The sequence below is a fragment of the Paramisgurnus dabryanus genome, chromosome 5 (genome assembly GCF_030506205.2).
Source record: "Paramisgurnus dabryanus chromosome 5, PD_genome_1.1, whole genome shotgun sequence".
Lineage (NCBI taxonomy): Eukaryota > Metazoa > Chordata > Actinopteri > Cypriniformes > Cobitidae > Paramisgurnus > Paramisgurnus dabryanus.
Window position 1 is genome coordinate 30,926,721 of NC_133341.1, and position 25,676 is coordinate 30,952,396.

Here is a 25,676-nt window from a genome sequence, read left to right on the forward strand (position 1 = left end):
CTAACCAATCAGAATCAAGGAATGAAACTAACCGATTTATAAATATTCATATAAACTGAATAATTGCTGCTCATAAAATACATTATGGGATGCTTTTAAATGATGCCTTTTTACTTAAAGGATTAGTCAATTTTCTTAATAAAAATCCAGATAATTTGCTCACCACCATGTCATCCAAAATGTTGATGTCTTTCTTTGTTCAGCCGAGAAGAAATTATTTTTTGAGGAAAACATTCCAGGATTTTTCTCATTTTAATAGACTTTAATGGACCCCAACACTTAACAGTTTTAATGAAGTTTAAAATTGCAGTTTCAAAAGGACTCTAAACAATCCTAAACGAAGCATAAGGGTCTTATCTAGTGAAACAATTGTCATTTTTGGCAAGAAAAATAAAAAATATGATTTTTTAAACCACAACTTCTCGTCTTCCTCTGGTCGTGTGACGCGCCAGCGCGACCTCACGTAATACGTCATCACATCAAGAGGTCACGAGGTTTGATGTATGCGAAGCTACGCCCCAGTGTTTACAAGTGTGAAGAAAAAGGACAGTTGATACCATGTCATTCGATGTCGAATGATACTAATGAATGTCTGTGTAAGTTTATGTTTATGTTTAAAATGGTCCACAAATGTGTGTTTCATATATGTTACACGTGACCTTTCGACATCATTACGCAATTAAGTGAGGTCGCGCTGGCGAGCCGGAGGTAGAAGAGAAGTTGTGGTTTAAAAGTGCTTTTTTATTTTTCTTGCCAAAAATGACAATCGCTTCGCTAGATAAGACCCGTATGCCTCGTTTGGGATCGTTTAGAGTCCTTTGAAACTGCAATTTTAAACTGCATTAAAACTGTTAAGTGTTGGGGTCCATTAAACTGAGAAAAATTCTGGAATGTTTTACTTTAAAAAACATTTTCTTTTCAACTGAACAAAGAAAGACATCAACATTTTGGATGACATGGTGGTGAGTAAATGAGCTGGATTTTTTTTTTAAGAAAATGGACTAATCCTCTAAATTCAGCAGGAGCATGGTAATGTAATCCAACCAATCAGCGTGAAGAGGTGCCTATAAATAGCCTTTCCTCACCTCTGTCCCTTGACAGTTTTTGCAGCATCACTCCACCCATCACCTCACTCTCAGCTAGTACATGTATCACAAATAAATAGGGGGAGTACTCTGGATTCGAAGCCCTCCCCTCGGACAGCACGCCAATTAGGCTTTAATTTATTCCATATTAATTACATGTTAATGCGAACTTGTGAAATCAGTAATGAAGAATTTCCCATGTGACACTATTTGGGGTGGTTTCCGTACAGGGTTTAGATTAATACAGGACTATTAGTAATATTAGGACATTTAAGTCTTTTTTACAAACAAACATTACAAAAAACCAATACTGGTGTGCAACAATGGCACTGAAATATGTTAAGCTATGTCAGTACAAAGTGTTTTTAAATTAAGGCGGCTCAAACATTCATTTTAGTCTGGGACTAAGATAAGCCTTAGAAAACTGCCATAGTCTTTTTTTATTCACTATAATGGTCAAATATTCATACATCGACAATTGTTTCTACTACTGTACATAATTATCTAATTTTAACCATAAAAAATCTAAAAGGTTAGGATCATAAGAAATATATTTTACCCAAACTGACTGCAACATGACAAACCGTACCAGCATGTGTGCTAAAAAATAAAAATAGCAATTGAAAAATTGTAAGGTAGACGGGACACTGTCATGGCACCAGAACTCACAGTGGGTGGTTTTTGTAGACGGATCCATCCACTCCGATGGTGGTGCGCAGCTTCTCTGCGGCTTTATTGTCTCGGATCTGTCTCAGCACAGCTGCCAGCGTGGCGGCACAAAGATGAGCGGCACGCGTGGACACAATCTGACAGACTCGCTGCGTGGCCACACAATCTTCAGGGGACGGGTCCAACCCCAGGCCTTTCAGCACCTTCTCTGCATACACCAGACCTTCATTATTCCTGCAGAGGAGATACATCTCAATGTTAGCATGATGACCGTGTACACGTCACCTGGAGAGGCCGGATATTTTAAAACAAGAGATATGCTACTTTATACCACAATACTTTGGATACATAGTAAAAAAACATTTTAAATATAAGGGCCAGGCAATATATCAAAATGATTGAAATACCGCAAATTTGCATATTGTTGTGGTTTCCAATAACAGATTATACATAACTTTGACGTAATAAAAACAACGTTTTTGGTAGATGCAGATAGCAAAAAAACTAGCGAAACAGAAAGAGCGATGCTTTTGTTTCCCAGCAGGAATGTGAAACATGTATGATGGTTTTACTTCTCATGTTATTGCTTGCCTTTGATAAATCGCTTTGCTGTTTTTTTCCACTCTTTTATAACTTGCTTTGGATAAAAGCGTCTGCTGAATGCCTGCATGTAAATGTAAATATGTGACCCGTGCTGTTTAAAAGAGTTTCTGAGCTACAGGCAAAATAAAGTAAAACTTTTTCTTAAAAATAACTAAATAGTCATTAAACATCTCAAATGATAAGTCCAGTAAATTACTTCCCTCTTTTTGGGACCAACGAAAAGTTGTGATAATTTGGGTCAAAATGTTTACTTCAGAATCTGCTACAGCTTAACAATAAATGTCATTCATTACAGCTTCATTATGAAAGACGACACTAACAAAATACAACTACTTTAAAGGGTCAAAAAAGTTTAAGCTTGTCAGAATAAGACAACTGGACTAAAAAGCCAAAAGCGTTCCAAGTTAAGGACCTCTCAAGCGAGTTTTAAGGCTTACACCGGTAATTGTGAAACGCACTGTCATTTTAACAGAGACCACAGGTGTGCTGCCATCAGCTGTCTCGGTCCTTCAGTTCCGCGGACAGAGGACTAAATATGTGGATGTTAATTGATGAATTGAAACAAGTCTCCACTGGATTCCAGCTGTCTGTTCTCACATTGAGCGCCACATTTTAATAAGGCCACAACGGATGGGGCCGCTGATAAAAAGCAGAAACTTACAGTTCTGACTTCTGGCAAAAGGTTATAAAAGTCACAGGAACAGGGATGCACATAATTACAAAAATGCACGTTAACTTACTGTAGCTAAAATGTCGATAAAGCGACGAATAGATGTTGATAAAGGAGATTTTTTACTACAGACAAACAAAGCCTAAGCCCCATAACCTTATTCTTGGTCTAAAGAGTCACCTGAAAACTACAGGCAGGCAAGGTTTTATCAGGGTAAGAGCTAAAATCTACAGGACAACGGTACTCCAGGACCAACGTTGCCTACCCCTGAACTATTCTATTCTATATCTCATCTATACCTGTTCTGTACCTATATCCAGTCTCTTCTGTACCTATATCCAGTCTCTTCTGTACCTATATCCAGTCTCTTCTGTACCTATATCCAGTCTGTTCTGTACCTATATCCAGTCTCTTCTGTACCTATATCCAGTCTCTTCTGTACCTATATCCAGTCTCTTCTGTACCTATATCCAGTCTCTTCTGTACCTATATCCAGTCTCTTCTGTACCTATATCCAGTCTCTTCTGTACCTATATCCAGTCTCTTCTGTACCTATATTCAGTCTCTTCTGTACCTATATCCAGTCTCTTCTGTACCTATATCCAGTCGCTTCTGTACCTATATCCAGTCTCTTCTGTACCTATATCCAGTCTCTTCTGTACCTATATCCAGTCTCTTCTGTACCTATATCCAGTCGCTTCTGTACCTATATCCAGTCGCTTCTGTACCTATATCCAGTCTCTTCTGTAACTATATCCAGTCTCTTCTGTACCAATATATCCAGTCTCTTCTGTACCTATATCCAGTCGCTTCTGTACCTATATCCAGTCGCTTCTGTACCTATATCCAGTCGCTTCTGTACCTATATCCAGTCGCTTCTGTACCTATATCCAGTCTCTTCTGTACCTATATCCAGTCTCTTCTGTACCTATATCCAGTCTCTTCTGTACCTATATCCAGTGTCTTCTGTACCTATATCCAGTCTCTTCTGTACCTATATCCAGTCTCTTCTGTACCTATATCCAGTCTCTTCTGTACCTATATCCAGTCTCTTCTGTACCTATATCCAGTCTCTTCTGTACCTATATCCAGTCTCTTCTGTACCTATATCCAGTCTCTTCTGTACCTATATCCAGTCTCTTCTGTACCTATATCCAGTCTCTTCTGTACCTATATCCAGTCTCTTATCCAGTCTCTTATCCAGTCTCTTCTGTACCTATATCCAGTCTCTTATCCAGTCTCTTCTGTACCTATATCAAGTCTCTTATCCAGTCTCTTCTGTACCTATATCCAGTCTCTTATCCAGTCTCTTCTGTACCTCTATCCAGTCTCTTCTGTACCTCTATCCAGTCTCTTCTGTACCTATATACAGTCTCTTCTGTACCTATACCTAGGGATGGGAATCGAGAACCGGTTCTACTTAAGAACCGGTTCCCAGTGAATCGATTCCTTTGAACCGTAAGCATGCCTGCTTAACGATTCCGCTTATCGGTTCCGCTCGTTGCAAATGTGTCATGACGTCACACACACGCTGTGTTGTTTTGGTTTAGAACGCCAATAAGACAACTGGGTTAAAAAGGCAAAAGTGTTCTAAGGACCACTCAAGCGAGTTTTAAGGCTTACACCGGTAATTGTGAAACGCACTGTCATTTTAACAGAGACCACAGGTGTGCTGCCATCAGCTGTCTCGGTCCTTCAGTTCCGCGGACAGAGGACTAAATATGTGGATGTTAATTGATGAATTGAAACAAGTCTTCACTGGATTCCAGCTGTCTGTTCTCACATTGAGCGCCACATTTTAATAAGGCCACAACGGATGGGGCCGCTGATAAAAACCAGAAACTTACAGTTCTGACTTCTGGCAAAAGGTTATAAAAGTCACAGGCACAGGGATGCACATAATTACAAAAATGCACGTTAACTTACTGTAGCTAAAATGTCGATAAGCGACGAATAGATGTTGATAAAGGAGATTTTTTACTACAGAAAAACAAAGCCTAAGCCCCTTAACCTTATTCTTGGTCTAAAGAGTCACCTGAAAACTACAGGCAGGCAAGGTTTTATCAGGGTAAGAGCTGAAATCTACAGGACAACGGTACTCCAGGACCAACGTTGCCTACCCCTGAACTATTCTATTCTATTCTATATCTCATCTATACCTGTTCTGTACCTATATCCAGTCGCTTCTGTACCTATATCCAGTCGCTTCTGTACCTATATCCAGTCGCTTCTGTACCTATATCCAGTCGCTTCTGTACCTATATCCAGTCGCTTCTGTACCTATATCCAGTCGCTTCTGTACCTATATCCAGTCGCTTCTGTACCTATATCCAGTCGCTTCTGTACCTATATCCAGTCGCTTCTGTACCTATATCCAGTCGCTTCTGTACCTATATCCAGTCGCTTCTGTACCTATATCCAGTCGCTTCTGTACCTATATCCAGTCTCTTCTGTACCTATATCCAGTCTCTTCTGTACCTATATCCAGTCTCTTATCCAGTCTCTTCTGTACCTATATCCAGTCTCTTATCCAGTCTCTTCTGTACCTATATCCAGTCTCTTATCCAGTCTCTTCTGTACCTATATCCAGTCTCTTATCCAGTCTCTTCTGTACCTATATCCAGTCTCTTCTGTACCTATATACAGTCTCTTCTGTACCTATACCTCAAGTATCATTCCTAGCAATATCAGCCTAGAAAAATCGCAACTTTTAATTTTCCGTCTGTCTTAGTACACGATGTAAATACAGAAGAGCCATGTTTTAAATAGGAACAATATCAAAACTCTTTGGTTATTCTTTAGCGCAATGCTAATTGTCTAATCAGATTCAATTAATTGTGCTAAGCTATGCTAAAAGTGGTACCGCCAGAAATGGAGATCAGCTGAATGGATTCCAAAACGGTAAAAATCCAATGTTTAACTCTAGGGGAGCTGGAAAATGAGCATTTAAAAAAAAAAAGTGGAGTGTCCCTTTAATATCTTTAAATCTAGATCAGGTGTGTCAAAACAATTAAGGCTGAGGGCCAGATTGGAAAAACAGTAATAAATAAATAAAACCACTCTCTTTTTTCAAAGAAACATTTTGAACACATTTTAATTAATACAGTCAATTACCTAAGGGAAGAAAATGCTATGACTGAGTTTGCTCTGCATTACTTAATAATTATAATTCTCTCTCTAAAATGTTAATTAAATATCTTGACTCAATGTTGCACTGTGACAGTCTTTTCTCTTTTGGTAAAATGTGACAGCTGTTTCTACAGTAGATGCTACTAGATCATTTTTGGGGTTTTTTTTCTGTTTGGGGACGTAACCACAACAACGCACGTGCATCCAATGAAATTCTATTTTATTGCTGTTTTTATATAATATGGTACCAACCTTTCATTTTCAATGGCAGAGATGACTGAGGTCTGTAAATGTCCGGTGGTGAGCAGGTCTGGTGTGGTGTGACCCTGAAACAACAGACCGTCTTTGGCCATCTTCACCAGAATAAGTCTGACCAGCTCCCCCATGTACAGTCCACTGATCATCTTTTCAAACCTACAGTAAAAGAAACAAAATATCCAGCATTTAGAGCCAAAGGATGTACATGCCCTGATGCAATGAGGTGGTACGGGGGGACGGTCGTACAACAATTATTGATCCTTTCCTGGGGCACCCCATGAGAGTTTTTCAATCATTATTATACTCTTGAATAACACACTTAATCCCTGGTCGCTTTAGGGAGATTGTCCAATCAGGAGTGTAGGAGCAATTTGAAAAGGAGGAGACATTCACTAGTGCATGCATGAAGTACCATCATGATTATTTCTGGGATGGAAACATTTCTAAAAACTTGTACCCGAGTGATTATAATGACTGGTGTGCTTTTAAATGCAATTTAAATGATTACTAAAGAAACCAGAACTGTTATTATTGCTCATATTTGATTATTTTCAACCTAAAATAACCTAGTAACCATTCAGCAATGCTCTACTAACCTCTTCTGCTTCTGTAAAAGCTTGTCTTATTATTGGGAAAATTAAGAGGTTTGCACTACTCTGGAAAATGTATCACATATCAGAAGGCAGATATGAAGGATAACAAAATTTGACAAAAAAAATAACAAAAATATATACTTTCGAATATTAAATATTTTCTGTGCGAAATAATAAAGTGAATACTTTTAAAAATTAAGATTAACATGCTTAAGACAAAACCAACAGGCAATTTACTCCCTCTTTATACTTAATACTTTACATCTCAAGTATAAACCATAAGTCGTCAATAACTCAACTATTTTAGATCATAAGGTAAAAGTTCAAAATTAGAAAACATATTGAGAAATCAGATTTTTTTTAAATATATTGTCTGCAAAGGTTATGGGTTAATTAAACACACACTTCAAGATGCTTTGCTTAAAAGCACAAAAGTGCAAATAAGGACCACAATGGAAATGGTTATTCTTTTACGTTATTGTGTTATCCTTGAAAAAACCGTGTTAATTTCCAATAAAAATCAAATAAAAAAAATCAAATAAAAATGTAACTGACTTCATAATTGTAAATTTAATTCAAAAAAAAAAAAAAATTGTGCGTATAAAATTGCAATTTCAACTGTCCTGATTTATTGAAAGCAAACTCAAATCAAATAAAACTTTTGTTATTTTCATCCTCCGGTGCTGTCTAAAGATTTACATTTATGCTTTTGCAGATGCTTCTATCCAAAGCAAGTAACAAATTTTAAATTTTGTCTAAGGAGCCCACAATAAATGTTGCTGGATCCCTAGACAGGAAAAGCCATACTTGTGCTATACTACATACACATCAGAAATGTTTTTAAAGATTCATGAGCATTCAAAAACTATCAGAAAATTAAAAGTGTTTATGAAGTTAAAATGATGATGGACAGGATCAATGGCATTAAATCTAAAGACCTGTGAGAGTCCAAGATGGTGTCGTTGCCGGAAGCTAGTTATTATAGTGTATTAAGTTTGGATTTTTTCTTACAAAATTGCTTCGATTACCCACAGAAGACCTTTATTGACCAATTGGAGCTGTGCGGATTACTTCTGTGAAAGATGGATGCACTTTTTTTGGCTTTAAAGTCAGAAGTTGCTTGGAAGAGCAAGGACATTTACTAAATTAACTCCAAATGTGCTCATTTGAAAGACGATGGACATACAGTCATGTCCATAAAGTCATGGCCAAAAGTGTTGGTACACTTGATACACACAGACACACACACACACAGGATTATTAGGAACACCATACTAATACTGTGTTTGACCCCATTTCACCTTCAGAATTGCCTTAATTCTACGTGGCATTGATTCAACAAGGTGCTGAAAGCATTCTTTAGAAATGTTGGCCCATATTGATTAAAAAGCATCTTGCAGTTGATGGAGATTTGTGGGATGCAAATCCAGGGCATGAAGCTCCCGTTCCACCACATCCCAAAGATGCTCTTTTGGGTTGAGATCTGGTGACTGTGGGGGCCATTTTAGTACAGTGAACTCATTGTCATGTTCAAGAAACTAATTTGAAATGATTTAAGCTTTGTGACATGGTGCATTAACCTGCTGGAAGTAGCCATCAGAGGATGGGTACATGGTGGTCATAAAGGTATGGACCGAAACAATGCTCAGGTAGGCAGTGGCATTTAAACTATGCCCAGTTGGCACTAAGGGGCCTAAAGTGTGCCAAGATAACATCCCCCACACCATTACACCACCACCACCAGCCTGCACAGTGGTAACAAGGCATGATGGATCCATGTTCTCATTCTGTTTACGCCAAACTGACTCTACCATCTGAATTTCTCAACAGAAATTGAAACTCATCAGACCAGGCAACATTTTTCCAGTCTTCAACTGTCCAATTTTGGCGAGCTTTAGCCAAATTCTAGCCTCTTTTTCCTATTTGTAGTGGAGATAAGTGATACCCGGTGGGGTCTTCTGCTGTTGTAGCCCATCCGCCTCAAGGTTGTGCGTGTTGTGGATTCACAAATGCTTTGCTGCATACCTCGGTTATAACCAGTGGTTATTTCATTCAAAGTTGCTCTTCTATCAGCTTGAATCAGTCGGCCCATTCTCCTCTGACCTCTAGCATCAACAAGGCATTTTCGCCCACAGGACTGCCACATACTGGATGGTTTTGCCTTTTCACACCATTCATTGTAAACCTTAGAAATGGTTGTGCGTGAAAATCCCAGTAACTGAGCAGATTGTGAAATACTCAGACCGGCCCGTCTGGAACCAACAACCATGCCACGCTCAAAATTGCTTAAATCACCTTTCCCATTCTGACATTCAGTTTGGAGTTCTGGAGATTGTCTTGACCAGGACCACACCCCTAAATGCATTGAAGCAACTGCCATGTAATTGGTTGATTAGATAATGCATTAAAGAGAAATTGAACAGGTGTTCCTAATAATCCTTTAAGTGAGTTTCACAAGAGAATAAATATTAAGAAACACAAAATCCATCATCACAGTGGATAAACTATAGTTCAGATGTGCAGCAAAAGATTGTTAAGCTATGCAAAATAATACCATTTTATATAAAACTTAGTTCCTGGAAATCTTGTTAGGACGCATTACGTCATGGATTATATTAAATACCAACAGATAGAAAAGTCAAAACCTGAGTTGCTCTGCTAGAAATCTTATAAATGGGTCGTGATTAAATCTTTCTTCACGACATTTGTTCAAAACAAACATAAAAACAAAAATGGGTCACTGAGCACAAAATCAAGGTTCTGCGACAGCCATCCCAGTTTCCTGACCTGAACCATACAGAGAATGACTGAAGATGAGAAAGCAGCAACATATGAAGGGTCTGGAGAAATTCAGTATGAAGGAATAATCTAAAATCACCAGCCATGAATTCTTTAACCTCATCAGACAATATAATAAAAGACTTTGAGCTGTTATCCTTGCAAATTAAGGTGGCAAAGAGGATTAAATGAAGGGGTGCCAATAATTGTGTCTAGTGTGTATAAGAGAAAAGCATTTATTTCATAATGTAATTCCACCCCCACTTTGTTTTACTTTAGTAAAAAGAATCACAAAAATATGATGTTTTATTGAAGCTTAAAAGAAGAAACATTCTAGATTTGTTTTATAGCTTTCTTTGCTCATATTTACCAAGGGTGCCAACACTTTTGGGCATGACTGTACATGTCTCGGATTTCTTGAGGGTGAGTAAATCATTGGGTAATTTTGATATTTGGCTCGAGTATCCCTTTAAACATACTCCACAACGGTATGTTGTCGAAAAGAGGCGGAGATCGGTTTAAAACTTTTTTTTGTTTTCCACAAAAACTTTAATATCATTTCGACTTTTAATAAATGATTGACTTTAAACTATCATGAAAGTTTTGTTTTAAAGCAAACTACTCCATAGTACCAGGTGTAAATGGCCACTTTGCCTGACAGGAAACAGGAACATCTGGTACTCTTAACAACGTTTACACTTTCCTATCAAAAATGATCCCGCAAGATCTGGTATAATGTGGCCACGACTTGCATCGCCATGGTTACAACCTTTCTTATTCTCTTGCAGTTGCCTAGTTGTAGTCAACTCTATGAAAAAGACTTCACCGGATTTTACAGTCTCAGCAGAAGACTTCTTGGAAGTGGCACTAACTGTCAAAAGCAGGAACGGTCACTCACAGCTGTTTGCCTGGAAAGAGGGAGCCCGCGTCGATCTCTCGGTCGAACTCGGTGCGCAGATCGTTAAGGCTCCCGTCGTCTCCGAAGGCCCCCCACTCGATGTTCACACACATACGACCCTCGTCTCCATCCACCAACTCCAAGTGTCGCATCTCTTCCATGTAGCAAGCATTGGTGCCTGTACCTACAATGTGTCAAAATGCAAAGGTGTCAAACTCATTAAAGGTCAAAAGGCTGAAGAGGAAAAAATTGCAGTTTTCTTTTAAAAGGGTTTGGAGGTAAAGAAATTCTTGGAAACATAGAACAAATAGTAACACTTTTAAAGGTGCAATGCATTATAGTGGCATCTAGTGGTGAGATTGCCAATTGCAACCAAGCTTAATTTCAAAACGCAATGAGAAGCTACGATAGCCGCCACAAGACAAACATATTGTCGTTTTTTAAGACAATGTTTTTTGATTTTATTTATTATGTTAATAAAATGTTTAATACATTTAAAAATGTTAAAGGCGCCCATTCAGTCTATTGTCTGGTTCCGCAAATGCCCCATGTTAAATACAACCTTATAAAACCATGTAAATTATATATATATATATATTTTACAATTTCCACTGAAGTACAAGTTATCACACCCTGCGATAAGAATGACTGTTAAGATTTTTCGCATATTTAAACCCCCTCTTAAGGTGATTGCAGAATGAGAAATTCATGAACATTCCTGGTGTGATGGATCACAGTGGGAGATTACTACTCTTGTTAATAAAACCTTCATATTTTTCATTTGATTATTATAAACAGAGTTCTCACACCTAATGACCAATGAATTTTCATATTAATATACTTGATTACTGGATATTAAGCAATTTCAGAAGCTATTTTTAAGAGAATGGACTTAAAATGAACAAAACATCACTACAGAAATTTCCAATAGACTTTTACCGCATTTTCAGATTGCATTCATTCCATTTCTTTTCCAGATCTACAGTAAAAATCATCATTTCAAATATCCTGATAATCTAGCTTTTCCATAACTGTTGATATCTTCTACAAAGGATCAATGTGGCACATTCATGGCTATGGTTGTAGAGCTATTTTCCATTATGCTCTAATTAACATATTGCAAAATCCTTAAATATTAAATGCACCATTAACCCTGACTTTGTATTAACCAAAACAAATAAATACGGCACAACAAACCTAAACCCTGAAATACACCCTCAATTACACAAGTGTTTCAGTTAAATGCACAATTTCTGTTTTTCTGTTTTTTTTCTGTATTTACCCAGACATAGATGAATAATAAATGCTCTGTACACAGTAATGACATATCGTGAGCCTCAAACACTATTGTTTCCCCTTCTTATGTAAACCTTGTGCATCCAAAAGTACGCTGGAAAACAGGCCAATCTCAACATAACACCAAGATTGACGTTACAGTCAAGATGTACGGCCCCAACATTAAATTACACATTAAATTAATTACAAAGTTGTTACAATTTCGTTGCAGAATAATGTGAATCTCAAAAGCATATGAAGTGTGGTCTTGCGGTAATTTCAAAACGCTGAATGGCTTGCGTAAAGCCACTGTAGTTCAAAATTGACTTTTGTGTAAGCGCTATATGCTAATTAATGCTATATGCTAACATTTAGGCTGAAGTCCTACAATCGATGTTACGGCGCATTCACACGGGGCGTCAGCGTTAACGCTTCCCATTCACTTTTAATGAGTGATGTAATGCCTCGCCAAACTGAATTGTGGATCCGTCGGCGCCACGTCACTGCCGTTGCTCGCGGCAGAAGTTGAACATTTCTCAACTTTTCAAGCGGCAACGTGTGCGTCAGCCAATCATATCGCCTTAAGCAAATAACCTAGGCAGAGCCAGCCAATTACGTTTATGGAAGACCGGAGCTTGTGTTGCGGCCACAGTGATTGGCTGTTGGCCACTCTTCAGACAAGCCTTCCGTTAAGCGTTAACGCTTACGCCCCGTGTGAATGTACCATTACAGTTATTTTTTGCAGGTCCATACTGCCACTCAGAAACGTGCATTAACAATTTCCAAACCATTTATTATTCCTCAAAATCTTTATTTTGTCTGATGCAGGCTCAAGCATAAGGTCTGTTGGCTCAAACACAGAGCTACTGAAATGAGCCACAGCCAATCAGAGCAGAGCTCAACATTATTATGCATGGCCCTTTCAAATAAGGTAATAATAGACAAATCCTAGGGTTGTAAATGGACATGGAAAACGGTCTCTGGATCATTTTTGCACTTAATAAGGTCACACTTTTAGAGAACAATGTAACATATTGTATCAATGCATTCTTTGGCACCTTTAAATCTGTGGATTTGAAAATTTCACCTATCATGCACTGTAGCATACATAAATTAAACTGCTAATGTTTAGTACTGTTTAATACGGGCATTTTGCTGTTTGCTGTCTTTATTAATACATGGTGCACACCACTGCGGTAAGATCAAGTTTAGGGAGATTCATTAATTATAGCGTCATCCTCTGCTTGCTTGGATTTTATTACCCATTAAGTTTAGACTCTCTGGTATTTGTTAGATTGTTAGATGCACTTGTATGTTTATACTTTGCAACGTGCTGTGAGCACAGAAAGTAAAAAATTAAGTCAATATTATTATAGGATGCACTTATACAAAATTTATTTTTCAAAATTATTTAGAACAGAGCTGTCAAAACAGGACTGTCATAATTTACTTACTGTATAAATGTATTTATTCTGATGAACACAAAGGAAGATATTTTGAGGAATTTTAGTAACCAAACTTTTGGGTGAACTATACCTTTAAGAGGGCCGAAGTTTATTACGCTGACATTAACCATACAAACTAAAAGACAACTAAAGAACTGAATTTTCTTACTTGATTAAGCCATCTTAAATTAAAAATGAACACAGAAATAAATAAAACCATTAACTTTTCTTTGCAAATAAACATTTTGAACACATTTTAATGAGTACAATCAATTCCCTAAGGGAAGAAAAGGCTATTATTGGGTTTGCTCTGCATTACTTAATAATTATATAATTTTCTCTCAAATTTCTTTTTATGCCAAAATGATTTCATTGTAAATTAAATATCTTGACTCAATGTTGCACTGTGACATTGACTTTAAAGATTCACAGTCTTTTCACATTTGGTAAAAATGCTACGAGATCGCTTTCCTTTCCCATTATAAGCTGGCATACTTATTTATACCTGCAAGCGTCTCATAGTGACAATTAACACTTTCCCTGCCATTGACGAGTTATCTCGTACATTAAGAGAAAACATTTGCATAAAAAGTGTTCCTGATAATTGTTTATGTTAATCTGCAATACTGCGATTTATGAAAAAACTGAAGCAATGTATGTTTTGATAATCGTTCTGAATCTGATCTCTAACAAAATTCCTTCACAAAAATGCAATTATTTCAGCTTTTTGTTAAAAAAATATTTTTAAAGAAACATATTTAAGACTTTATAAACAAAGGAAAAAATATAGATAGGATAAGTTGTTTTTTTCCGTTTTGTTTGTTTATTTATTGTTTGTCTGAAAGCAGAGTGTCTGTTCTTTCATTTAATATATTTGTATGTTTATATATTTTTAGAAGAAAATTTTGTGAAGACATTTTGGGAAACTTTTGTGAAAATCACAAAAAAATGCTGGCAGGGAATGAGTTAATGATGAACATACCAGTCACTTCACAAACAAAAACATATTTTCTATATCTCCTGAAATTTCCGCCTGTCAAGTTCAACTTTTCATTTATTTTTTTCGACACTTTCAAGATCAAATAGGCCAAAATGAAAGAATATAACATTAAATCTTCTATTTTTTTATCTTTAGAATCAGATTTATGTAGGCTAATCCAAACTCGCACCTGACATCAACACCCTACTTTTATGGACAACTTTGCTCCTTTTTTCTGGCTGACAGCCACTAGCAACCTAACACGTTTTTGATAATAAGGAACAGTGATGCTGCTGAAACAGTATGTGCTGTCACTAAAGCTGAAATCCTGACAGTGCGTTGAACAACTGCTGTGTTGTGCAAGACACAAGCTGTCTCGACGTTCAAAGTGCTTGCTGGGGCTTGTAGTACAATGCTGCACGTTCCGAACGGAAGTGGGCCAAGATCAGTTTGGATGCAAATGCACATCGGGCCTGATTTGGCACATTTGACTCAGGGAGACATCTACAGATACCGACAGTTGTGCTAGAAATCCTAGAAGTACTAGAGGTCTTCTCAGGTCCAAAGAAATCTACCCAAACCACTTTGGATCTGTGCATGCTTCAGATGTGTCAGTCAGTGCGAGGAAGATCGTTTCCATGTCTTAATAATAATAATAATAATAATAATTAATAATAAATTGCTTTAATAACTCTTTTGACATCAATCAGGTCCTGAACTTTATCTCTCTTTATAACTCAGGGTTCCCATACCGTAGTTAACCTCAAATTCAAGGACCTTTTAAGGACTTTCCAGGTCCAATACCCTCAAATTGAAGGACTAAATGTGGGGACACATTTCAAGTGAAAGCAAGGTTACATTGTGTTACCTTTAAAGATACATTGTTACAGTTCCCTTTCGAGGGAACTCGCACTGCGTCACTGCGGTGACACTTTGGGGACACCTCCAGGGGTAAGTGCGTCTGAATGTGTATATCAAATTCAACCAATGGTGAGGCTTAACGACAAAGACAGGGTGACGCGGGAGCCAGGAAGTATATCGCTATCTGAAATATTGCCAAAGACTGCGTTACAGGGAAGCAGGAAGTATGGCAAGGGAGACGCAGCGTCTCGTTCCCATCTCAGGGAACAACAGTTACATATGTAACCCGAAATGTTTTCATGTGTCAAACACAACTATGCAAAAAAGCATTTTGGTATGAATCAACATTCGCATACAGAAGATTTAGGCATTAGTTTAGTTTAGCACGTGTGCTTAAAAAGTCTAGAATTTTTATGATATTATCCTACACTACACAGGGAATAATATGATTTTTTTTCCAGAAAACTTCTTGCATAAAATAGATTCAAGCACTTTCAATGACCTGTGTCTATGTATGTATATTTTCAAAAACTTCCTAGGGCCTTCAATTTTTCCCCCCTGAATTCACAAACTTTCAAGGATTTCATGGACCCGTGGGAACCCTGAACATCAAGCGAGTCCTGCACTATTCCTGCATGTTTTAAGACCGAAACCAAAATGTCAGGAGCATGTGGATGGACACGCATCTTTGTATTAAATAAAGCATTTATAGGACGGTACACCTCTCAGAAAACGTACAAATAAAGATAATTTTAGGTGTTTAATGACTATTTAGAGTATTGAGATCGCCAGTTTTCATATTTTTATGAAAACCTCAATTTTGACATTTATACTTTCTTTTGCCTCTAGCGCAAAAATAGACGGTGCGCATTCCGACTCATTTTGCCAGCACGGGTCTCTCAAGCGTATTCTTAATGTCCTTACTTAAATCTTAGCAGTAAATTACAGTGCATAATTGAGTCCTTGACTCTTCTTCCTTTTGAGCACCACTTCAACACCTCGATGCCAAAGACCTTCTTCAGTTTTTCACATTAGAAAGATTAAATTTAGTCCACATTAAGTGTCACCTATTGTGAGAGTGACGGTAAAATGATGTACGAATTAGTAAGCATAATAGCGGAGGCGCGACCTACAGAGTTTGCGAACGTCTCGAGGTCTTTTATTCAAACCTCTGTAATTGCTATATCTGAATGACTGTTGTTAAGAAGAAAAAGAACCAACAACCATTTCATTTTGTTACAGTGTATTCCCTAGCATTCATTGAACCAGCGACCTAAACAAATAAGAGAACAAAAGGTTTATATAAAGCACAAAGGCAGACCATTAGCCCGACAACCCCACTGGCACCCCTGACTGCCTTTCCCAGCCGGTGAGCGAAAACACAGAAAACTGACTCACCGACAATGAGGCCGATCTCGCAATGATGATCGTCATAGCCGCACGTCATCATGGTGCCAACGGTGTCGTTAATCACGGCAACAATGTCAATGTCAAAGTCCTGCGGAGAGAACACAAGCTTGTACATCAAAGTCATGTAAACCATGTCAAATAAAGCAATTGTGGCTTATTATCATGCAAAGTGAAATCACTATATAACTGTATGGCTTGCATATCTGCCATTAAGAGCAAAACAAGAGGAGACGAAAGTCATTTGATTAGAAATTAGGATTTCGTGCAGGTTTAAGAGATCCTGCTTTTGCTCAAGTGTACGTGGAGCCCACACTAAATACAAAATTATTAAAAGCTGATTATTTAATGGTTTTTTTAGTACTGCATACAAATTCCTTGTATATGCAATCATTATACCATTGCAAAAACAAATCTAAATCACGATGGCTAGCACAGTATAAAGTTATTTTACTTTGTGGCGTTTTGTGTGAGCTGTTTTTCTCTTATTGTCAACAATGATGTATTTAAAGGAATATATCATTTTCTTAAAAGAAAAATCTAGATAATTTACTCACCACCATGTCATCCAAAATGTTGATGTCTTTCTTTGTTCAGTCGAGAAGAAATTATGTTTTTTGAGGAAAACATTGCAGGATTTTTCTCATTTTAATGGACTTTAATAGAGCCCAACATTTAATACTTAACACTTAACAGTTTTTTTCAACGGAGATTCAAAAGACTATAAACGATCCCAAACGAGGCATAAGGGTCTTATCTAGCAAAACGATTGTCATTTTTGACAATAAAAACAACAAATATACACTTTTAAAGCACAACTTCTCGTCTAAATACGGCCCAGCGCGACCTAACGTAAATGCTTAGTGACGTAGGGAGGTCACGTGTTACATATATAAAACGCACATTTGCGGACCATTGTAAACAATAAACTGACACAAAGACATTAATTAGTATCAGTTGACATACAACAACGTAGGAACGGTCCTCGTTCTCAACACTTGTAAACACTGGGGCGGAGTTTCACGTTCGTCCTCTGTGACCTCTTGACGTCATGACGTATTGCGTGGGGTCACGCTGGCGCATCACGACCGGATTTAAACGAGAAGTTGTGCTTTAAAAGTGTATATTTGTTATTTTTATTGTCAAAAATGACAATCGTTTTGCTAGATAAGACCCTTATGCCGCGTTTGGGATCATTTATAGTCTTACTGTTACGTGTTGAGTTAAGTGTTAATTGTTGGGCTCTATTAAAGTCTATTAAAATGAGAAAAATCCTGCAATGTTTTCCTCAAAAAACATAATTTCTTTTCGACTGAACAAAGAAAGACATCAACATTTTGAATGACATGGTGGTGAGTAAATTATCAGGATTTTTCTTTTAAGAAAATGGAATATTCCTTTAACCCACCTATCTGACATACTACACAACCCCAGTGACATCTGAAAACATTCTTACCCCTCTTTTGTTAATGGCCTTTCGCAGAAGACCTACAACGTCTTTCCCTTCCACTCCACTCGCCTTGAAACCTTTGGTCCACGACACCAGAAAACTCTGGACAAATGCAAACATTGTGACATGCTTTGAGAAATCCCTCATTTTTAATTTTCATTTAATCTTTCCCCTTCCCATCTCACCTCGTCCAATTTGGTCTGCTGGCATGGAAATGAAAAGGTAAAGCCGAGAGGCAGCTTCTTGTCTTTGATGCCCATTTTTTCCAGGAAATCGGCCAAGCATTCAGCTATGTGATCGAAAAGCTGGAAAAGCAACATAAAAGGATTCAGTTTAATGCCGACTTAATTGCATTTGTCCGTTTTTGAGGACTTGCATTTAAAAAAGACACATACAAAAACCTTTAATTATTACGGATGAATAATTGTCAAAGGCTAAATGAAACAAAATGGTGCCGATAAAGCTTCAAATGTACAGTCAAATGCGTTATTATTTTAATCTCTTAAATAGGGATTCTTTCTTTTTACAGTTGATAAAAAAATTATAAGCACAGGTTAGGCAAGGTATAGTAACAGAAATAGACATTTCTTTATTGATTGAACTGGTTAAGCTGGTGAACCAAATGCACAAACATGCCCAAAGAAGCTTTGAAAGTAAAAACATACAAAAGAACCCAAAAGGGAGACAACATAAGTGGTTTGGTGTTCTTGGGTCAAACCCAGAGAGGGAGAGCAGCCGTGTAATAACTGAAAGTGACACGGGAGACCCAGCCAAGGCATCCCCATTTCTAGATCATGAGGCCAGTATATGCATGCATCAAAAACCCGAATCATCTTTAAAGGTTGAAATTATGTATCCGTGAGGCCAAGGAACATAAAGTACCAGGTGCAACCCATCAAACACTGCCTGCAGGACATCAAATGTGCCGCTCACACTTTGGTCACGTCCTATCAATAAAGGACTCATATGGTGGGGGTGGTGAACAAACTTCCATTCAAATAAGCACATTTATGCTTTTGGCAAATGCTTTCACTGTGGGTGATCTGTGAGTGCAAGAAAATGTGCATTTATATTTCGCTCCACAATGTATTTTATGTGCGCTATGTACTATAATAATGTCATGATTTACAAAACATGATTTTTTTTAGACCAGGAGGAACAATTTGTCTCGTTTTTATCTGGGAGAAAAAAATGGTCAAAATGTAAAATGATTCAGAATGATGTGGAGTAAAAGGACATTCATTTTCATTCAAATCCAAAGCTTGTGTTAGCAGACAATTATATGCAAATCAACTTGGCATATAAGTAAAAACATTTTATTCAGCATAACTTCATACCAAAGAAAGTTTTATTGGTTAATTTTAACAGAGCATTTAGTAAAAAATTAAGATGAAATAAAACACTGTAAAAGGCTTAATGCTGCGTTTACACCAACCACGGTAGAGGCGTGAAGCGCGAGTGATTTCAATGTTAAGTCAATGTGAAGACACGCGTCTGGCGGTCCCGCGGCACAAAAGAGGCGTTTGGCTCGGCGCGAAAGACGCGTTTCCGCCTCATACGCACGTCTAGCTCGCACGAAAGGCGCGAATTGGGCGTTGTGCACGGTACGCGCGAATGGTGCTTTTTGAGCATTTTGAGGTTCACACAAATTTGAACTTTGGCGGAATTTCACGCCGCGTTAACCAATCAGGAGCCTGCTTGCGGAGTCACTCATTCAACCAACGCTTGATATTGTCCACAAGCAGTCACCTGGAGCTATACGACAAGTTCTTATTTCTATAGAGAAGACAGAAATAAAAAAGGACCTCGCTTGAAAGAGTGTCAGTGAGGACATTGGGCATTGGCAACCTGGTGAGTTGTAATACACAGTTCACTTTTGAGTCACGTGACGTTTATCGACCCGCGCCGTTTATTTTCCCCCTATAGTAAGGTTACCAAATACAAACTGGTAACTCTCTCGATAAATGCACAATCAACATCAGTCATCTTACAAACAGACAACCGCATAGCACTTAGCCCCTCCCACAAGAAGCGGAGTTTGCCTCGGATGCGTGTCAAATGCTTGGTTTTTCCGCGCGTCTACTTCGCTCTACACGCGCGAATGCATTCAAACTGTTTAAGCTAGGCGCCGTAACTAACTGTTTTAACTAGGCGCGGTAGACGCGATTTTGATGCCTGAAACGCAGTTGATGTAAACTTAGCAAAAAGGCGCCAAAGAATGCATTGATACAATACGTTTCAATGTTCTTTGATATCTGACTTTATTAAGTGTAAAAATTATCCAGAAACGGTTTTTCATGTCCATTTACACCTCTAGGATTTGTCCCCAGAATTTAATGGTCGATTATTACTTAATTTGAAAGGGTCATGAATAATAATGTTGAGCTCTGCTCTGATTGGCTGTTTCTCAGAGCGGCTCATTTCAGTAGCTCTGTGTGTGTGCATCCAGACCTTATGTTTGAGTCTGCATCAGTCGAAGATACAGATTTTGAGGAATAATTAATTATTCAGAGATTGGAAATGGACGTTTCTGAGTGGTAAGTTTATGTTTTCTCAGTACGGACCTGCAAAACGTAACTGTGACATCAATAGTAAAACTTGGCAGCCTAAACACTAGCATATAGCATTAAGTGGCATATAACGCTAACTCAGCAATTACAACTTTGTTTTTAGCATTGTAACAACATTGTACCTAATTTGATGTGTAATTTAATGTTGGGGGTATATCGCGACTAAGTCACAGTCGGTGTTATGTTATGATTGGCCTGTTTCCAGCGGTCTTTTGCATGCACAAGGTTTACATTGTAAGGAGTTTGATATTGTACTGCACCTTTAAACACAGATTCCACAAGTTTTACAGATCAAGTATGTAACTGTACTAATGAAAAAAGCATTAAGCATTTAAAGGGACACTTCACCCAAAATGTTTTATTCTGTTATCCTGAAGTTTTTACAAACCTGTATTAATTTTATTGCTCTATTAAACACAAACTGAACAAAGAAATGGATACGTGTTTGAAACAACTTGAGTAAGCTAAATGATGACAGAATCATAATTTTTTGGCGAACTATCCCTTTAAGTGTAAAAAAATCTTAACGGTGAACAAATGTAAAAGAAAGAAAATGAATCAAGCCATTGAAAAACACATTACAAACAATCTTTACTCATTAAACCTTTAAAGGTCAGCAGATTAGATCCATCTACGGATGGAAATTAGCATTGTGCTAAATCCGGTGTATTTACGTCAATTCTTATTGTACGTTCATTAATATGCATTGTCCCATCTAAATAAAATTAGAGTTGTCTAAAAGCAGATGTTAGCAGATAAGAAGCATATTTTGTCATGCGCTGTGAGAACACAAGTGAATATGTTAACGCTCATTAAGGTAAAATATATAAAGCTTAACGTACAAGAGAAATAAACATCAATAAATAAACGTCAATCAAAGTTTACATGAGGGAGATGTCAATCAACTGTGCAACAAGAGAAGCAATGATTATATATGTTATATATGTTTCCATTATAAAATCAAGCATGGCAATTTAAACAGCAGTTAATGTCGTCTTCTGCATTATTGTTACTTATTTTAACATACCGGAAAAGAGATGGTAAAAAACAGAAAGGCAAATAACACACACAGACACATTCAGAAAAACATACTGTACACTGTACAGTACATGTGTTACATTTTGGTGAATGTCATCTTGGTACAGCAATCAACAAAAATATAGGGTGCAGCACCATATCCTACAATGCAGTGTACTCACTTGAACTTTATTTTCTGTGTGACGAAAGAATGGAGAATTCAGTTTTACAGAACTGAATGAAAATTGCAACATACAGGCATGTGATTGGCCAAGGACAAAAAAAAAGGAGGAAGGAAGGCCGCAAAACCGACATGCACACAAAAACACATATACAAAGAAAATACTTGTTCCAATTTACTAGTTATCTAATTAAATGTGTTGATTTACTAGTGATTCTCTACTAATGGGTGATTCACTACTAATTTAATTTGCAGTAATCTTTACAAAACTGAAAAAAACTGTGGGCTTAAGAAAATTCCAGAAGATGGTGCAGCAAATCTATACAGCACTATCAGCGTTTAAATCACAATAAAACGGAAGTGGAGTTTGTTTTATTTTCCGTCATGATGTATATCCGAGTGAAATGTTTCTAAAATAAATAAACGTAGGGCTATTATTTGTCTATTGAGAATTGATTAGATCGACGGAAGTTGGGTCATGATGCTATTTGTTAATCAGCTGCGATCTTTAAAGGGATAGTTCGGCCAAAAATGATATTAAACCCATGATTTACTCACCCCCAAGCTGTCCGAGTTGCATATGTTCATCGTTTTTCAGACAAACACATTTTCGGATATTTTAGAAAATGTTTTAGATCTTTCAGTTGATTAAATGTAATGTTACGGGGTCCACGACCTTCAAGTCAAAAAAAGTGCGTCCATCCTTCACAAAATAAATCCAAACGGCTCCAGGATGAAAAACAAAGGTCTTCTGAGGGTAATCCGCACGGTGTTGTTGTAGAAATATCCATATTTAAAACTTTATTAACGTAAATAAATACCTTCCGGTAGCGCCGCCATCTTAGTCGCGTCCGCATTCAGGATGAGAGCTTACGCAGCCTACGGAGGCTACTCTGCTGCTGCTCTGTGCCCCCGCCCTCCGAATTTGTCATACGTCACTAAGAAAAGTGCGTACACTACGCTATTACTCTCTCCTGAATACAGAGGAGTCTAAGATGGCGGCGCTACCGGAAGGTAGTTATTTTTGTTAATAAAGTTTTAAATATGAATATTTTTACAACAACACCGCGCGGATTACCCTCAGAAGACCTTTGTTTATCATCCTGAAGCCGATTGGATTTATTTTGTGAAGGATGGACGCACTTTTTTTGGACTTGAAGGTCGTGGACCCCGAACATTACATTTAATCTACTGAAAGATCTAAAACATTTTCTAAAATATCCGAAAATGTGTTTGTCTGAAAAACGATGGACATATGCAATTCGGACAGCTTGGGGGTGAGTAAATCATGGGTTTAATATCATTTTTGGCCAAACTATCCCTTTAACAGACCTTGCATTTAGCCACCAGAGGGCGATCAGAGAGCCAGCAGCTTCACTTTTTAGGACGTATGAGGCACAACGCATAAAACACAGAAAAGGGGCATGTTGACTTCACAAGGCGGCACAAGAACCCAAAGGAAGATGACATCAAGGCACCGCGAGAGCGATTCGAAATCAGACACTTTTGTATGATTTCTCGAATCGTTCTCATGGTACTTTGATGTCATCTGCCCGTTCTTGCGCTGCCGCATGAAGTCGAACAAGCCTTGTGACATGAGCATGTGACGTCATTGACAACAAATGTCATAATCGATTTTTAACGATTTTATCGATTAGTTGTTGCAGCTCTACTTCAGACAACAGGGACAGCCATATAAGACACCCTTTTTATAGACAATACTGTATTGTTATGGCCTGTAACATCTTGTGATCATGACAATGAGTGACAAATTGTATAACCCCCGCACACACACACACAAACACACTCCTCACCTCTGTCCCATGCCCCCTCATGATGTTCTCTGGAATTTCATAGATTTGGTTCTTCATCTCCACCTTTTGCTTTCCATTACTGGACACCTTCACTAGCAGAATACGGAAATTGGTTCCACCCAAGTCCAGGGCCAGAAAGTCACCCGTTTCTAAAAGCAAAAAAATACAATGTACGTTATATTTGACAGCATAACTGACATTTCGATTGTTGTGGTTTGTGTTTCATTGTTATGCATGCGTGACAATGGTCACACTTAAAACAATGCTTATTTGCTTTTATATTAACATATATTATATGAGCTGGTTATTGGTTTTTTAATAGATTACTTCACAAACAGATTTAATGGATAAACTTAAATGAATGTAACTAAATAAAAAACAATGAATACCTACAATTAGGACTGGTTGGTATGACAGTTACATTAACTTGAAATAAAATTAGAGACGTAATTTTCTATTCTGTGAATACTGTGTGATGTAAATAAGTGGGTGTGGCCAACTTTGCACTCCAACATGTTAAGAGTCAGTTAGACTGAATGTAACAGAAAAACAGGAAATAATCCACTCATAACAAATGAAAGTGATTTCTAAAATGTCATAATGGGCAGCAGCGAATCCACCGCAGGTCTCTCCTCCCCTCGCTCGTTCATACGTTTTTTGAACTTTAAGCAAGCCAAGAAAAAACTCCCGTTTATATCAGTGACGGGTGGGCAGCTGGAGCGATGTAGTTTGACGCACCGTTTGCATATAGTACAAACATATTTGATCAGAAAGAAGAGAAAGAGATGCAGCGGTTATGATGCAAGTCTATGAAAGTAAAGAGCGACAAGACCATCTCAAAACAGATTCCATGATCATCGCCTCAGAGCACCTGTCTTATTTATAATCTCCATATTTAAAGATCTCTTATACAAGTATTTTCCCTGCTGGTTTGTGCATATTCATACTTGTTCGCTTTACATGCCTATTTTTATGCATGAATAAATACAAAATATAATGCATACTATATCTTCTATATTCTACTAAATAAATAACTGATTTAAAAACAAGATTCTGTCTATCAAGGATTACCTTTTGGTATCTTTAGTGCATTTTCACTTTAACACAAACTTTAACTTCTTATATTTTTAAAACTGTGGTGAGCATTAGTTAAAAGCTAATTAGTTAGAGGCACATTTGTATATTCCAAAAAATATATAAACAAAGCTGAACATATATACCATGAAATATACCGTTACTAGGGATGGGCATTTGATAAAAAATTTTTAGTCGATTGTCGGGAGAATTAACGATCGACTATCGATTAATCATTAATATTTTTATAATAAAAAATTATTATTTAACTTTTATAATTAAAAAATGTTGAATACAAAAATACAGCGTGTTTTTCTCCATGAGACCTTTATTACAAGATCAACTTGTGGCAAACAGTTGAACTACATTTAGTTAGACAAACAGAACATAAATGCGCTTGAATATGCGGTGCTCTAAAGCAGCGGAACCTGCAGCTGTGAGCCGCATTCTTAAACAGAGACCTCATTTGTTCCAAAAAATCATGACCTCTTCATGATTATTTTTTTTTTATCAAAACGGAAGGTCACAGATAACGGAGTATGGCGTCAAATATTGCACCCTGGTGGTAAAATGTTGAATTGCTGCCACACAGTGAAATTCATTTAATTGCTTCAAGACACACGCTACGCTAGGCAACGCAACCTGCATTAGATAAAAAAAGTATTCGATTAATCAATAACAAATTAACTTCATCGACTAAATTCTTAACGATCAATTATCGATCATCGATTAATCATGCCCATCCCTAACCGTTACCGTGAAATAAAATGGCTTATTCCGTGAAATTGATTTTTGGTAATACCGCCCACCCCTACCTTCAATGCACTGCAAGTTGCTTTGAAAATAATTTCTGCCAGATGCATGAATATAAATATAATGTACATTTTCTGACAGTACAACAAGCTTATTTATTCCAAAGG

The 25,676-nt window shown here is 37.5% G+C and overlaps 1 protein-coding gene across 1 annotated transcript in view; it reads right to left on the minus strand.

Annotated features, from left to right (window-relative positions):
* Positions 1–25,676, minus strand: part of hk2 (hexokinase 2) — a 54,896-nt gene that overhangs the window by 17,350 nt on the left and 11,870 nt on the right. The window contains exons 3-9 of the mRNA XM_065250877.2: positions 23,683–23,831; positions 18,286–18,405; positions 18,107–18,202; positions 16,642–16,741; positions 10,684–10,867; positions 6,409–6,570; positions 1,755–1,988 (exon numbers count right to left, since the gene is read on the minus strand). Of these exons, the coding sequence (XP_065106949.1) occupies positions 1,755–1,988; positions 6,409–6,570; positions 10,684–10,867; positions 16,642–16,741; positions 18,107–18,202; positions 18,286–18,405; positions 23,683–23,831 (1,045 nt within the window). The remainder of the gene's footprint in view (positions 1–1,754; positions 1,989–6,408; positions 6,571–10,683; positions 10,868–16,641; positions 16,742–18,106; positions 18,203–18,285; positions 18,406–23,682; positions 23,832–25,676) is intronic.